Below are 15,450 nucleotides of genomic sequence, written 5' to 3'. Positions count from 1 at the left end.
AGTCTCGAATTCTTACTTTAAGGAGAGCAACAGAAAATTTCAGCTGGCCACTATGTGCCGTTGCTGTGGCAACTGGAAACATGGCCGACGACGCCGACGCGAAGGCGGGATCATCGATGGATAGACACAAGGAAATCGGCGTAAAAATGACAGAAGAAGAGGCCGTCAAAGATATAGAGCCCCTCTACGATACTCCAACTTTCAAAACGGTAAAAGATCCTGGTGTTGAGCCCGTTTTTAATCTCTTATTCCGCACAACCGTGAAATCCGCAAGAGATCTTCGGTCTTGCAGCCACCTATTTGCTGGATTAAATTCAGTTGCTCACAAATTGCACGTCGTTCTCTTTCAGAAAACGATTCAGGAGTTGATGTTGATGGGTTTCCAAGACGAGAAGACAAAAAGTGAGTCCCTTTCTCCGATGTTTTGGCTTATAACGGTAGCAATGTTTCACAACTAATTTATAATGATGTAAATATTCCACCATTCCCACGTACACCATGTGTAGAAATAAAACATATGATGATTTGTGTCATTTAAATACTTGTGTGTCTTTGTTTTAGTGAATGCACAAGCCCTCAAACTCACATGCGAAATCCTTAGGCTTCTGGCTCATGGTAAGTTGATATAAGTGGCAAATCGTTAATCACTACATCACCTCTTTTTTTGTCGGGAGTTGGCACAAAGAAGCTACATTTCTCGAATGCACCAATTACGCTGTGAAGTTGGCAGCTGAATAGCTTGGTATTTAGCCTGTCTCTAATTCAATGCTCCCTATTCTTTTTTTAATTTTTTTTTACGTGTTTAGAGGGTGCCGCAAGGGCAGCCATGCAAGCAAAGGTAAGGAGTTGGAAACAAACCGACGTGCAGCAAGGCTTCAAGTAATGTCACTCTTTACAGCTGCAGGGGGACCGTGAGGTTACCCTGGAGCACCTGGAGAAAATTTTGCCACAGTTGGTAAGATCTGTATGACTGTGATAAAGATGCACTATCGAGAGAGCAATTGATCATTTGATTTGGCGTGAGCGTAAATGAAGTATTACTCATTAATGAAAGACTACTTCGCTAGTTGCTCTTTCTGGTCTGTGGAGCACGATACATTGATTGAAAATCAGATTTCCCTATTGCTTTTTAATTTACTGAATGTATGAGCATAGGCTGGAAAGGGGCGGCATTTTGTTAGATTCCAGTCGATATGATGAAATAAATATATATAAACTTTTTATGCATGGGATTTGCAAGTAATTAATTAGAAGGGCTGGTTACGTGAGTTGCTCAGTGAAAATACTAACACAACTATGATACCAATCTACACAGCCGATAAAAGAGTACTCACTGGATGCCGTATTCGAAAGCGTTGTTCACTGGGCATGAGCCTTGTTGGTATATGAAATGCACGTTGCAGAAACACTGGAAGCTCGCCGTCAGTACGCGCTGATCCATAGCCTGAGCAGCTACGCACTCATGTTTGGCCGCCAGTGAATATGCAGCATGGTAGGCTGTAGATAGAATATGTTATCTGGAAGAAATTATTTTAACGACGCTTTGCGTTAGTGTAGGTACAACTTACATATGTACGGAACCGCCAGGGATACGCCTTAGATAGGCTGTAGATAGAGCTATTGTGACGTCACTTTGCACTGATAGTTGCATTTATGAAAGTTTTTACCTCAACCGAGATTTTATACGAGGTTCCCGCCGATCCCCTAAAACACTTCAATATAAAGTAAAAACAAAAAAAAACTCAAGCTGTTATTTATATCTATACTCACTTTCACTTCAAGAAAGAGGGAAGTTTCGCACATTGGTCATATGCCGTGAAAAGTATAGTCCTTACAAGATTTGGTTGTCGGAAGAAGAAGCGATGTTCTTAGCGTTTGAAGCGTGTATATTTTGATAAGATAAACACGTATCTAATCTAAAACGCACCTACATATATTCTAATTTTCTGCATGACGGAGGAAATCACTAATGCTCCGCAAAAAGCCGGACTTTTTGTAGGTTTATTTAATTTTTTTATCGGTTTTTTGGGATGAAAATGAGTATGGGGTTTTGTGTTTCCCTCAAATACCGATAAACCGCGAAAATTAACCCCGGAGGTGGTTTTATCAAAATCTGGGAGAACCGATAAACCTAGAATCGAAGCTGTTCAGGAGAAAAAAAAAAAACAAGTTTTACGAGAAGAAAATTGTACGTGCTGTTTTATTTCGTGATAACTTCGAACAGAGCCTCACTAAACTTTCCGTGAGGCTGGAAGTCCTTCGAGCCACACCCCTTATTTCGTTTTCTTCTCTTATCGCTACCGGGACGTTTTCGAAGTATTCGGGTAAAGTGCAAATAGCTCGAGGATGGGGGAATCCTATTTCCGCGTCATATTAAGCCCCGGTAAAGCTTGATTTTTTTTTTCCTCCGACACCAAAACATTATACGGAAAACCACCAAATATGTAAAAAAGTAAACCCCGAAAAAAAAAATAATAAAAAAAAATGAAATGCTAGAAAAATAAACACCAAAAATAAAAACAAGGGTTCCGTGTTTTTGGTAAATACCGATAAGCACCGAAAAATAACCCCGAGCCTGTTTTTATCAAAATCAGGGCAAAACCGAAAACCCCTGAATTGAAGCTGATTAAGAAAACACCAAGCTCTACGGGAAGAAATTTTAAGATTTATTTTCTTTTGGCCCACATTACAAGCCTCCTTAAACTGTTCTAATTTTTATAGTGTCTTTTTTTTTTTTGGGGGGGGGGGGGGGGGCAAAGGGAGAATCGCGTCTCTTATTTCGTTCGCTTTTCTTATCAGTACCATGGACGTTTTCCAAGTATTTAGCTCACGTGCATGTCCCTGTGTGGTTTGGAAATCTCACACCCTTGTCCTATTTTCATCAATATAAGCCCCGATTTCTCGTCGGACACCGAAAACTGCCCCCAAAAACACTGAACCCTGAACCTGCGAGATAAAAAAAGTCCCGATAGAAACACCCCTGAAATCGAAGTGAAATAAACTCCCGAAATACGGAACCCTACAAGTTACATCCTAATGCCAAATGGCATCGTAAAATAATAGTCGTGTTGTACGTATGTTTATACAGCCGGAAATTAGTCAGCCTTAATGAGCTGACTAACTTCCGTAGATGAGCTGTAGATGAGAAATTTAGCCATTGCAGTACAACCGGTAGCCTGGGGTCTTTAACGTGCATCACGCAGTAGTGATACACGACCGCACGCCGGTACGATGCTCATCCAGATCGAAACGGGCAGGGAGGGGGGGGGGGGGGGGGGGGGGGGGGGGTTGAACCCAGGATTCATGGGTTGTGCAGCGCGAGCTTTCGCTCCACGTGCTCCGTGCTCCTTCCACTATTGGCCGAATGCTGACTATGACGTCAGCGAAGGATTTCTTATCGACGGAAATAAGAGTAAGGGAAGAGCTTCAATTTTGACGGTGTTGGCAGTGTTCCTTTGAGAGCGCAATGATTGCAAGCTTCCACCATGCTCATTACAAACACCATCGAACTTCTTGTTCGCAAGGTAATAACGTCACGAGAGGAAACCATAAAGGGGCGCCACCAAAACACCACGCCGCTACTTGTACAGTTAACTACCTCTGTTCACGCTGTGGGGATATTAGAAGCAACAGGAGCTGCCTCGAGCGTCCTTGCAATGCCACATCAGAAAAATTGAACCCTCCTTATTCTGGCCGTGCGTAAGATTTCTGGCAGATTACAAACGTCTCACCTCTTCGTGGAAAACCCCTGAATGTTTTGTTCTTCAGCATAAATGGGGAAGCCCGCTAACTAACATTCATTTGTATAGAGGCTACGGACCGGGCCTCTTTACTATTGAAGAATTGGCGAACGAGTGCACAGACATGTTGGCGCAGATGACGCGTGCGCGGCGTGTGTTGTGTTTTGGCAGTGATAGTGCAACTAATGCCTCTAAATAAGCTACGGTCCAGAGTAACGACACCTGGCCATATTGTGTCTTAAAGGGATACTGCAACGAAATTGCGGCGCTCATTTTTTTTTTTGTCTATATGTGTTCAAAGGAGCAGCATCACATCGAACATACCAATTTCTTGTTAAAAAAGTCACGAAAAAGAATTTTAAAACGAATTAAACGATTGGCAAAGAGCACCTGGTGGATGTCGCCAACGCCTCGCTTGTAATGCCCGTCTAGGAACCTTGACAGATAGTGACGGAGGTTTTCTCGCCTCTGGCCACGACGAGAGAAGAGGGGCAGGAGGAACTCCCCTCTTCCTGAGAATGCCTTTTGTGTGTCGCAGAAGTCGCTATTGTCCCCCTACAAGATTACAGAAGATTAACCCGTCACTCAAAATTCGTACAAAAGCAGCCGCTTCGGTGGCTGGAACGACTAGGCCATCCTCTCGACGTCAGCCTCGCCGTAGCTTTGCTCATCCTGAGGCGACCTACGTCACGATTGCGTTGGATGTCACGTGGTCTCCGCTGGGCCTTCTCCGAGCGCTTGCCAGAGTGGGCCGTTTATAACGAAAAATACAGCCATGGGGGAGGCTCAAAATACAAACGTGCGATTATCATTTACAGATATTGTGGATCATATTCAACCTATTTTTGAACACGACGGGAATATTTCAAATTTCGTTGAAGTATCCCTTTAAAATCATGGTTGCCAGTTATTTGAAGCTTTATCTGAAATCACAGGAAACGCTTTTCTGCCCTCCACAAGTGTTTAAACAGTCCGCGACAGAGCAAAGCAATATTACATGACCTTCCTAAAAACCGAATCTAGTGCTGAGGAAGTCGCACTTTTGAATCATGACGATCGGCAGTTGCGTCTGCACTGCATACAAGCCAAAATGGCGGCGCCCACAACAATGTTGGGGAACGGAGTACCGGTACTCTAAGCGCAGCTTAGTGCCACTAAATAAGCTACGCTTCAGAGTAACGACACTTGGCCATATTGTGGCTTAAAAGCATGGTTGCCAGTTATCTGAAGCTTTATCTGAAATCACAGGAAATGCTTTTCCGCCCTCCACAAATGTTTAAACCGTTCGCGACAGAGCAAAGCAATATTACATGACCTTCCTAACACCGAATCTAATGCTGAGGAAGTCGCACTTTTGAATCATGACGATCGGCCGTTGCGTCTGTTCTGCATACGAGCCAAAATGGCGGCGCCCACAACAATGTCGGGGAACGGAGTGCCGATACTCTAAGCGCAGCTTATTTAGTGGCTCTAGTTGCCAGTTATCTGAAGCTTTATCTGAAATCACAGGAAACTCTTTTCTGCCCTCCACAAATGTTTAAACAGTTCGCGACAGAGCAAAGCAATATTACATGACCTTCCTAACACCGAACCTAATGCTGAGGAAGTCGCACTTTTGAATCATGACGATCGGCAGTTGCGCCTGCACTGCATACAAGCCAAAATGGCGGCGCCCACAACAATGTTGGGGAACGGAGTGCCGATACTCTAAGCGCAGCTCATTTAGTGAGTCTAAGTGCAACATTCGTTTTCTTCTTTGAATTCCGTTTCAGATGCTGGACTTTCCTTGAACAGGTCCACCCGAATCATGCCGAGGGCCTGATGAATGAGATATCTAGGAGTTCATGTATGCATAGTTTTAAGTAAAACAAGTTTTCTTTTAGTCGAATAAACGATGCAATATTTTTGCAGGCGCATAATTGCACGTTTTCTGTATTATTGCAATCAGTGTATTTATACCTGGTGGAAGCAGTTCTATGGAGGTTTTCGTTGAATCATTCACCCGTGTCCCCAGGTGAAAGAAAAGAAAAGAAAAACACTTTAATGTTTTTAAATTTATTCAACGAATGAAAGGACAAATGGTACTTACACTCTGTTTCATACTTAGCGTGCAGCGCTGTCAAAGCTACTGGCGCGAGCGCGTGGCTTCATCTATGGTGTTGTTTGCGCGGGAACGCGTGCAAATGATCAGCGAGATCAAGCCCCACTCTCGCGCCAGTAGCTTTGACAGCGTTGCACGCTAAGTATGAAACAGAATATAGAGACGAACATAAGGCACGTGTGAAACTAAATTTGTTTTACTTCCATTTAGGAAAAGCTATGGTGCAGAATTTTATTAGATGACGAAATTTCTGCTCAAAACTATCTTATCATGTGAATTGGTTTTGCACATACAAGATCACGATAAAGCGCACCACTGATAAATATCACTTGTGCCAAACAAGTATCTGTCTTCTAATTTGTGAAATCGTTCAAGATGCACATTTCCATGTCCACAAGGTATCCATTAACAAGTATTATAGCTGTCCTAGTGCATTAACAGTGGTACGTGAGCAATACTAAAAAAAGAAAGGAACATATGCCGAAGTGGAGTACCGTAGAACGTGCTGGCTTAGGTCAAAAGCTTGTTGAAACTCTCACAAGCCGTTGTGTCCGGCTGTCACGGTGTTCAGCTCGGAGCACGGATTGACGCCTATGGACCAAGAGTTTTCTGCGACAACTGCAATGACAATTGCTGTAAATCTCCGATCGTGCATCTTGGATGATTTTCTTAACCGTAGGCTACAAGGGGCGGGCATTCGCTTTAGTCCCGAACCATCGGTTTTAATCGTCGGATTGTTGTTATTTGGCTGAAATTTGTGCATCGTAAGGAGATTGTTATTTTGTTGAGTCGGACCGGTTTAACAGTCAATATTAGGTTCAAAAACAATATGTGTGGGTCATGGAGAAATTGAGGCTTTTATCATTTGCGAGGTGCACCATACCAAGAAGTCGCACATCGCAGCAACTAGGCGAACGGTCTTTGAAGGATATATTTGCACTTAGAGCCGTTGTTACAAATCCGGAGCGGTTAGGAACCTTCTCGCTTCTGTACTCAGCCGACTTCGTTTGCCGTTGCTTTCCCGTGCTGGATACTCCACCATACCATAAGTTACGCATCCTAGCAGACAGGCCGCGGTCTTTAAAGGGTATCTTAATTCGCGCTTGTTGCGTTGGAAATGTTCAGTACTTTATCGACGTGTCTGTACTCTGACAACTTCTTTGCCGTCGCTTTCCCGTGTTGGGGCTGCACCGTACCAGAAATCGCACATCGTATAGCAGCTGTAGGCCAACGGTCTTTGAAGGGAATCTTCACACTTGTAGCATTGGAACTGTCCAGTACATCACCGGCGCAGTAGCTAATCCGGAGTTGCGAGGAACTTTTCGCGGTTTCTGTGCTCAGTCCTTGTTTGCCCTCACTTCCCTTTGCTGGGGCCGGCGCCGCCATGGGCTCCTTCTGGCGGCGGACTGCGGAGACTCCCGTCTTTGCGACGCACTTTGGTGTGACCCCGACAGTTGGCGCACTCATCGTCGTCTTCTTCCTCGGACTCTCCAAATTTAGTGGGCTTGACGTAGACGCAGCAGCACTTGGATTTTTTCTTGTTCAAACCCTCGTTGTCCACCGTGTTGGAAGAAAAGGAAACCTGCCTGCAAACAACAATCAATGATAATAAAAAAAAGTCTGCAGCGTGCAGAACAGCTACAGATTCCATTTGCGCTGCCTTCGGGACTTCTGCGACTGGTGTGTTTGGGAATTTGAAAGTGGTTCATAAGTGCCAACAGATGACGTCACGCTAAGACGGGGCGTCATGTCGGATGTCGCGATCCTAGCGGTTGGGCGTAGACGTTCTGGGAAAAAAGACACGAGAGAACGCGAGTGTGCGATTTCATCGCGCCGGGCGTTCCAACCCCCTGGCTGCCAAAATTTCCATGGAAGGTGAAGAGCGACATGCAGAGGAATTACAAGCGTCTGTCACAACCACCACCGCTGCTATACGACACCGCCAGGATCGCGACCGGCAACAACATGACACTTCTCCGACGTCATCAGGCAGAAATTGAAGGACCGCGTTTAAGGACGCGGCTAAAGGAACAGTCGAAAACGCGTTCCAGCTGCACCACGGAAGGCCCAAAGCACGCAGGAGCGTTTGCTTAGGTTCTTTTTACGTCACGTTTTGAGTCATCAGGACATCCGTGCTTTGTATGTTTCTTGCGAAGCTACACCTTAAACTGGTTGCCACTACTGCGTACGATGCAGAGACATTCCGGTAGCTCACGGCGTAAGCAAGCTCCTGTAACATAACGCAACCTGAGCAAACGACCGGTACTGTGTGAACGGGCCTAGCTCCATGACGTGCAGTACACGATGTGTTTTTATGTGACACATGACACATCGGTGAACTCTGAACTTCACTCGGTAATCACAAATGCGAACTGTCGACATCCTGAATTGAAGGTATACGGCAAGCGTTTACCTGTCCAAAATAGGGGTTATCGCCCAGACAGCCATTGTTGCTCTTGAACCCTTCTAACGGGCCCCTAGCCCGTTAGAAGGCTTCTTAATAGCTTTCATTGACCTCATATCGGCGGACATTGTGGTGGTCTTGCTGCTGAGCGCGTATACCTTGTGCAGTAGATATCTAAAGCTAGTGGTATCCGCTGGCGGCCATAGTTGCGTCCGTTGCTGCTTAGCGCGGGCTTAGAACGGGCTTCCACAACGCTTCCGCAACGTGCATTGCACGCCACAAAGATTATTGTTCTTCTCAGAAGATAAGAGGGGGCTTCGTTCCGAGGCCGCGCTCTGAACACCGCACTCAATTATGGTGCTCAGTAAGCTCGACAATTAAGAACACGAAGGCCGTGTTCCAAAATTTACTCGATCTTACTCCAGGGTAAGGGTTTTGTACCGTTGGCGTTCTTAAACCTACCCGCGTCCAGCGTTTCTCAATGTATGCTATCACGTGATACGATTCGGCAGAGAAACTTGGATCCATTTGGGTAAGATTTGGAACACAGCCCAAGAAAGGCCACCAGCATGACGCGAAGACGTCAGGTGCGAGACTTGTATTGGAAAACGGTGCGAGAGCCATACTTCTTTTCACCTTACGATTAACCGCGGACGACCCTATGGGGAGTATTCACTGCAGCGGCCACAGCTGTGCACGGTTCCCTAAAACTCCCTAAGAGAGAGTCCCTAGAACTCCATAAGAGAGAGTTTTAGGGAATCGTTTTTGCAAATACATACACCGTTTCACAGAAGGCTACCGGAGGGCCTCTCGTACCGTATCGGATGCGCAAAAACGGTTCCTTAAAGCTCTCTAATGTAAAAACGGTGAACGGCAGACGCTGTCCATTCAGATGGCATACCCCGAGACAGCCCGCCTGTCCTTCTTGGTGAGTTTGAGGGCCGCTTGCTGCCGCTGCTCCTCCGGAGTCAGCTGGCGTGTGGTGGTGCCCGAGGGAGCCGGGGCTCGCTTCATGTGGGCCCTGTGGGGATCGCGGTGCCCGTGGGCCGAAGCTGGTGCCGCCGGCACCGGCCCCGGGCCTGGGGCCTAGCCGCGAGTCGACGCCCGCGCCACGCTACCGCTACCGGACATCCTCGGCCTCTTCTTCTACGCAGGATCCTGCGAAAGTAGCGCCGCCATTGCCTTCACCGCCTGCTATACTCTGTTTCACCTTATGATGTACCGCAGAAAAGGCTACAAGCGCGAGCTTCTTGCTCTACACTGTTAGCAAGTCCCGTGTATTTGGCGAGTATTTGGGGTGAAAAACACGCCATTTACACAAATTACCATAATTTTACACGATCAGTAACGGATAATTCGTTCAGAAATCATGCGAGGTTGTAAAAAACGTGTTTTGGTTCGGTCATACACGCATAACCGTGTAGCCGACCTCGATAACACGCATCGCCCCCGGCGACGACCGCGGCATTGCCGGCTGTCGAAGCACCGGAATGCTTGGGGACACACCTAGAAAGGACCGTCGAGACAAATGCCGCGGAAAGAAACATGTCTCGGAGACAAATATGCACCAAAAGCAATTGCGCCACGTCGCAGGACGTTGGCGTAACCCGCGCTTCTTACCGTGCTCGCCGCCATTTTCTGGTCGATGGCAATGCGGCTTCCCTCATGTCGCCTATGTTTGTATTTAAAAACGAGGTATTTAGCTTACTGGTCTTGATAATAGTTTCTTACACACCACAAATAAAGTCATGGGTCTAATTATTCGTTCCAAACAGTTAAAATGAATATAAAAAGCGTGTCCTCGATGTGAACGCGTGACATTGCACTTGGTTTCGTTTTTGCTTCAACTGCAAGCGATCTGGCCACGGCGCAAGCGCAACGCCGATGTACGGTGGAAGCAAGAGCCGGTTGGCTTTCGTTGTTTTTGTTAGACCGGAGAAAATCTGGCAAGTATGGCAAGTACGCATGGCGCCGCTATTGTTTTGGTTTGACGGGACGCGAGAAGCTTCGCATAGAGCTTTGCAGTTTGCGAGCACATAGTGAAGACGTGACCGGAGAAGTGCCCCTGTGATGTTCCCGGAAGACGGAAAGTACCATTCGTAATCATCGTGTGTGCTTTGAAAGCGAAGGGAGTCACAGGGTCCACGATTGCGCAACCACAAGCCAAGGTTCACGACAGCGCGGCGTTGACTTCGGCGATCTCGTTCTGGTTTGGTGCAACAGGGCGATGCGAAAAAGAGCTGAAACGTTCGTCGTGTGTGGTGCGGTGTTTTGTATTCCGGGTCTGTTTGAACCGCGCTTTTAACACGGAGCGCAAATTGTTTGTTGCGGGGTGGAGGTTCAACGGGTACAGTCCCGTCGTCGTCAGCTGGTCCGGTCCAGCTGGTCCGGGAGGACGCAGCGAGCGGTTTTAAAAGTAAATCTTCCATCGTTCCGTTTCAAACTGTGAAGATATCCCGACACATACCGTGAGTAAGAAGCAGCGGGCGTTTTCAACAAAATTACGTCGTTTTAATTGAATGATGGACTCCGGATTGTTGTCTTAAATCTGCCGTTTTTATGCTTCGTGTTGGACTGCGTTTGCACTGCGACGTACACCGCTCGAGTAGATGATTCGGTCCTGCAACGAGTTTGTTGCGCCAATCATGCGGCGTGAATAAATTAGGGCAAGGTTTCCTACCTGCCCACAGATGCATGTACTGAGACCATTTTTTACGTACTGAACGTAGTGTTTTTTCTTTATTTTGGGAAGAGGCGTTGGTGCATTTATTATGGTACAATCACTTGAGAGTTGAGAAATTGGAGAGCGAGCAAGCTTTCCCAACTTTGTCTCTTTCTCTCTTTTACTGCCCTGTTTCAGTTTCAGTAGGCATATCTACTAGCAGGTACAAACTGTTCTAAAGCAGTTAAAAAACGGGAAGCTTAGGACGATGCGGACTCCGTGTTTCGCGCTTTTCCCAAGGTGACGGGGTAAATGCTTTTGTGAGGTATGCCGAATATGTAAGCGATTTTGTTATGCCCGTCGTTTGCGTCTCTCCAGCAAAACGAATAAAAGGATCTACTACAAAGGCGCAATCACAAGCCAAGATTTACGATAGCAGTGCGTTTGCTTCGGTGATCCCTGCAGCTGTATTTTATCCTGCTCTCTGCAACACCGTGTCATGACGAAGAGCTGGAACGGTAACGGTTTGTGCTGGCCTCCCGGTTGACAGAAACCCGCGTCGCCCGCATCGGCACCGAGTGCGCTTGGGCTGTCGATGCTCAAGCCTTTCATCCGCGGCTTGTCGCCAGCTCATCCTACTGCTCAACGGTGAGGAAGGGCGAGAGTAACCTCGGAAGTGAATGTAAATCCTCGTTCATTCAGTTATCCGGTGTCAAAGTGTGGAAGATGTCCAACGTGTACTGAGGGCGGGAACTACGAGCGTTTTGCCTTGCTTTTATAACCGAAACCACACCAACGAGATAACTGCCTTACGTACTCCAAAATGACGGAAGCAATAAGTTTCAACAGGTCGAGTACGTCACCGGGGATGTAGGCGAGACGGCGCACAATGTTTAAACACTTGCAGTATCCACGAGTGGTACCAGGAAAGCGACGTCAACAGAGAAGGAGCTCGCGATTCAGCATAATGCAGTGCTACGGGCCCGTGTATCTTCAAAGTTCGGGGTGGTTTCAGTATGAAAAAGAAGACGCATCAGCGCCTCACACTAGTGTTTACGAATAACACCGGTCACAAACTCCCGAGCCCCACCGCTCCACTCGACACCGACACAACATACGACAACAAACTGCATCAAAACGCCCCTAAAGTGAAGGCGTCTGCTCCCGTACTGCAACTAGCGGAAGTGAAGTGTTGGGCGGATGTCCTTCACAAAAATATATAAAAAAATGCTTTGCGGACGGATCATTTTCATTTATTATTGTATACATAATGACAAAATCCCAATAATTTGTTTTCCTATTTGATTCGAGCTAGTCGGAATGCTCATAACACTGGTCAAGCAAGAAAATAACAAAAATTGGAACTTTTTCATGACCGGTTTAAGATTTATTGTTAACGTATCGTTATTTATTGCAACGGACTAACATTATAGACTTTGCCTCCATACTTCTTAAATGCAAACAGTTCTAACACACGGCTGTCCATTGCGCCGTGTTTTGTGTATTCTTCTATAAATCTGTAATGGTCAGCGACCAAAGAGCTCACCCGCACATGTCAAGCTTATATCCGCCGCGGGGAGAAATGGATATTGAGTAGAAACTGTCGGGCGTAGTGTCGTTGTTGTGTTTGTGTACATGTCGGTGCTGTGTAGGATGTGGTACTGGTTTGCCTGCGTTGTATGCAGGGTTGCTCTCTAGTCGTGGTCGTTCGCAGTGTTAACGGACTCGTCTTTTTTTTTTAAATACAGGCTGCTAGAAATCTCGATAGGTGGCGCAAGTTACCGCCCGATTTTAAATAGTTTGCTCAAGTTATTTATCCATGTGAGTTCGGCATTCGTTTTTTTGTCCAGCGGCTCGTTGAAGCTACCGACGCCGCCGATGTTGTTGTTGTTGAAAACTTTATTGAACCAAACAATAGACCGAAGTCTAGTTTACGGGTTCGAAGGGTTGGGGGTATGGGACTGTCTCATGCATAGGCGTTTCTTCCACTTGTCTTCGATCTTCTGCGCCCTGGAGATGACTTCCAGTTGCGTGCCGATGTCTTCGGCAACCAGTAAGGTTTCCCATACCGGTAGGCCATCTTCTACCCGGAGGGTGGCAGGTAGCGGGTTTGTAGGGCATTCCCAGTACACGTGCCGCCAGGTTCCTTCTTCCTGGTTGCCGCAGTCTTCACACTTGCCACTAAAGAGGTCTGGCCAGGACCTCTTTAGTATGTGGGGAGTGGTGTTGTTTCGAAGTTGGAGTCTTCTCCAGGCACTTTCTTGGAGTCGGCTGAGCTTCTTGTGTGGAGCTGCCAACGTCTGTCTTCGTAGCCGGAGTCTCTCGAGGATTTCACCATAACCTGCAGGCCCTATTGTGTTTGTCGAGCCGCTGTAGTTATGGTCCCCATGTGTCGTGGGGAGGCCCATTCTGCCAGTGGTACGGAGATGAAGACCGCGCACCACCAGCATGTGGGCCGTTTCGTTTCCTGTGTGCCCGGAGTGTCCGGGCACCCAGGTTAACGTATGGTTTGCTTCTTTGCTGATCTGGGTTCTGGCGTAGAGCTTGTATGCTGCTAGTCCAACTCTTCCCAAACTTGTATTGGTGATGGCTTTCTTGGAGTCGCTTGTGACGATGGCGTACATTTCTCCTCTTCTTGCTGCTTGTACTCTCGCAAGGGCGATGGCTGCTTCCTCGGCTTCCTCTATCGACTTGGCGCTGATTGTGGCCATTGAATCTTGTCTCGCATTGTGTACTGCTATTACAAATTTTCCTGGCCTGCCTGGATAGGGTCCAGCATCGGCGTGGAAGATGTGCACCTTTCCTTCGTGCAGCTTGTTCAGAGCTTTGGCTCTAGCTAGCCTTCGTCCTGAGTTGTGCGCCGAACTCATATTCTTCGGAAGGGGAATACTCCGTACTGTGTCAGTCCATTCTTGTCGTATAGAGTGTTTCTCCTGCATTTCCTGGTCCATTAGCAAAACACCTATGTCCTGTAGGACCCGCCTTCCAGTTCGGGTTTGTGATAATCGCTGGATTTGCACCTGTCTTTGTGCCTTTCTCATTTCATCGAAAGTGTTGTGTATCCCCATTTGATCGAGGCCGTCGTTGGATGTTTTCTGACTAATCCCCAACGCAGCCTTGAAAGATCTTCTTATAATGACATCTAGGGAGCCTTCCTCTGCCTTCTTTAAGTTCATGTAGGGTGCAGCGTACATTATTCTACTTAATGTGAAGGCGTGCACCAGCCTACACGTTCCACTTTCTTTGAGTCCGTAACTTCTTTTGGATGTGCGCCTTATGAGTCGCGCGACATTATCCGCCTGCTTCCTTAATTTAGTGAGCGCTTCTCTGTTTCGATCCTCGATGGATACTATCATCCCCAAAATCTTTACTTGATCCGCTCGTGGGATGTCCATCCTCTGTAGTTCGATGTAGAATTCTTCGTTCTCCCTTAACTTGCGATTCTTTGATGTGCGGACTAGTAGCGCTGATTTATCGGTGGCACATTCGAGTCCAGCCTCTTTCGCTTCTTGTCGTACAATCTTTATGCCAGCGTTTATAACGTTGTTTCTAGACGGTGACGGCAGAGCAGTCCAGAGTGTTATATCATCGGCGTACACTGCATGTTTGAGTCCTTCAACTTCTTGAAGCTTCCTTGACAAGGGGATCATTATCAAATTAAAGAGTAACGGCGATATTACCGATCCCTGGGGTGTTCCTCTTCCTTTGTTGACTTCTAGTTCGTCGGTTAGCTCTCCTTCTAGTTGTATTTTGGCCGTCCTGTTCTGTAAAAAATCCTTGATGTAGTTGAATGTTCTCTCGCCCAGGTTGTGTGCAGACACTTGTCGTAGGATTGCGACGTGAGAGACTCGATCAAAGGCCTTTCTAAGGTCGAGTGCAGCTAGTGCTGTCCATTTCTGCTTGTGTACACCTTCCTTGAGTTGGAGGAGCACATCTTGCGTGGATAGCTGTTTTCTAAATCCAAACATGTGCTCCGTGAATAGGTTGTGTTCTTCCATGTACTCTTGAATCCTTGTTTGTATGATGCGTTCTAGTACCTTACCGCCGACCAACCGGTGGACTCACGGCAGCGCCAAATCTCCCCTAACGGGCGTTGGGTTTCTCCAAAAGAAATAAGAAATAGACAAAACAATACGCGCACCGTCGTCATGGCAACCGCTTGGTTATGGAAGAGGGTGAGAGAAGTGTGTTCCCTCCTCTCCCTCTCTCTCACCCTCGGCGACAAAAAGATGCGAGTTCGTTCGGAGTTTGGAGCAGCCTCCGAACTCCGAACGAATTTGCATCTTAATGTCGCTGATGTTGAGAGAAGAGGGAACTGCTCCCATTGCCGCCGTCTCGTTCTTCTACAATACAATGTAATCTTTTTTACAACAAAAAAAGTGTTTACCTTTTTTTGCGAATGTCCGACGCTTCCGAAACAATTGCACTTGACTTTGCCTCGCTCGATTGAGATCGGCTTAGCAACAGTGCATGTTCAGTGACAGCCAGTTCTCATAAAATCGTGAATGAATGAATGCAAAGCACGCCCAGCCGCTGCTGTTTA

General features: G+C 46.9%; 1 protein-coding gene across 1 annotated transcript; it reads left to right on the top strand.

Moving 5' to 3' along the window:
* Window positions 1-51: 51 nt before the first annotated feature.
* LOC8037019 (centromere protein X) lies at window positions 52-5,659 on the top strand. The gene is made up of 6 exons (XM_029981205.2): window positions 52-209; window positions 351-402; window positions 562-615; window positions 807-838; window positions 899-955; window positions 5,513-5,659. The coding sequence occupies exons 1-6, from the start codon at window positions 81-83 to the stop codon at window positions 5,528-5,530; spliced, it is 342 nt and encodes a 113-aa protein (XP_029837065.2). The 5' UTR covers window positions 52-80; the 3' UTR covers window positions 5,531-5,659.
* Window positions 5,660-15,450: the final 9,791 nt, after the last annotated feature.

The sequence above is a fragment of the Ixodes scapularis genome, unplaced genomic scaffold (genome assembly GCF_016920785.2).
Source record: "Ixodes scapularis isolate PalLabHiFi unplaced genomic scaffold, ASM1692078v2 PGA_scaffold6__148_contigs__length_123643588, whole genome shotgun sequence".
Taxonomy (NCBI): domain Eukaryota; kingdom Metazoa; phylum Arthropoda; class Arachnida; order Ixodida; family Ixodidae; genus Ixodes; species Ixodes scapularis.
The sequence above is the reverse complement of the archived record's forward strand: the minus strand, read 5'-3'. Positions and strand labels throughout refer to the sequence as shown.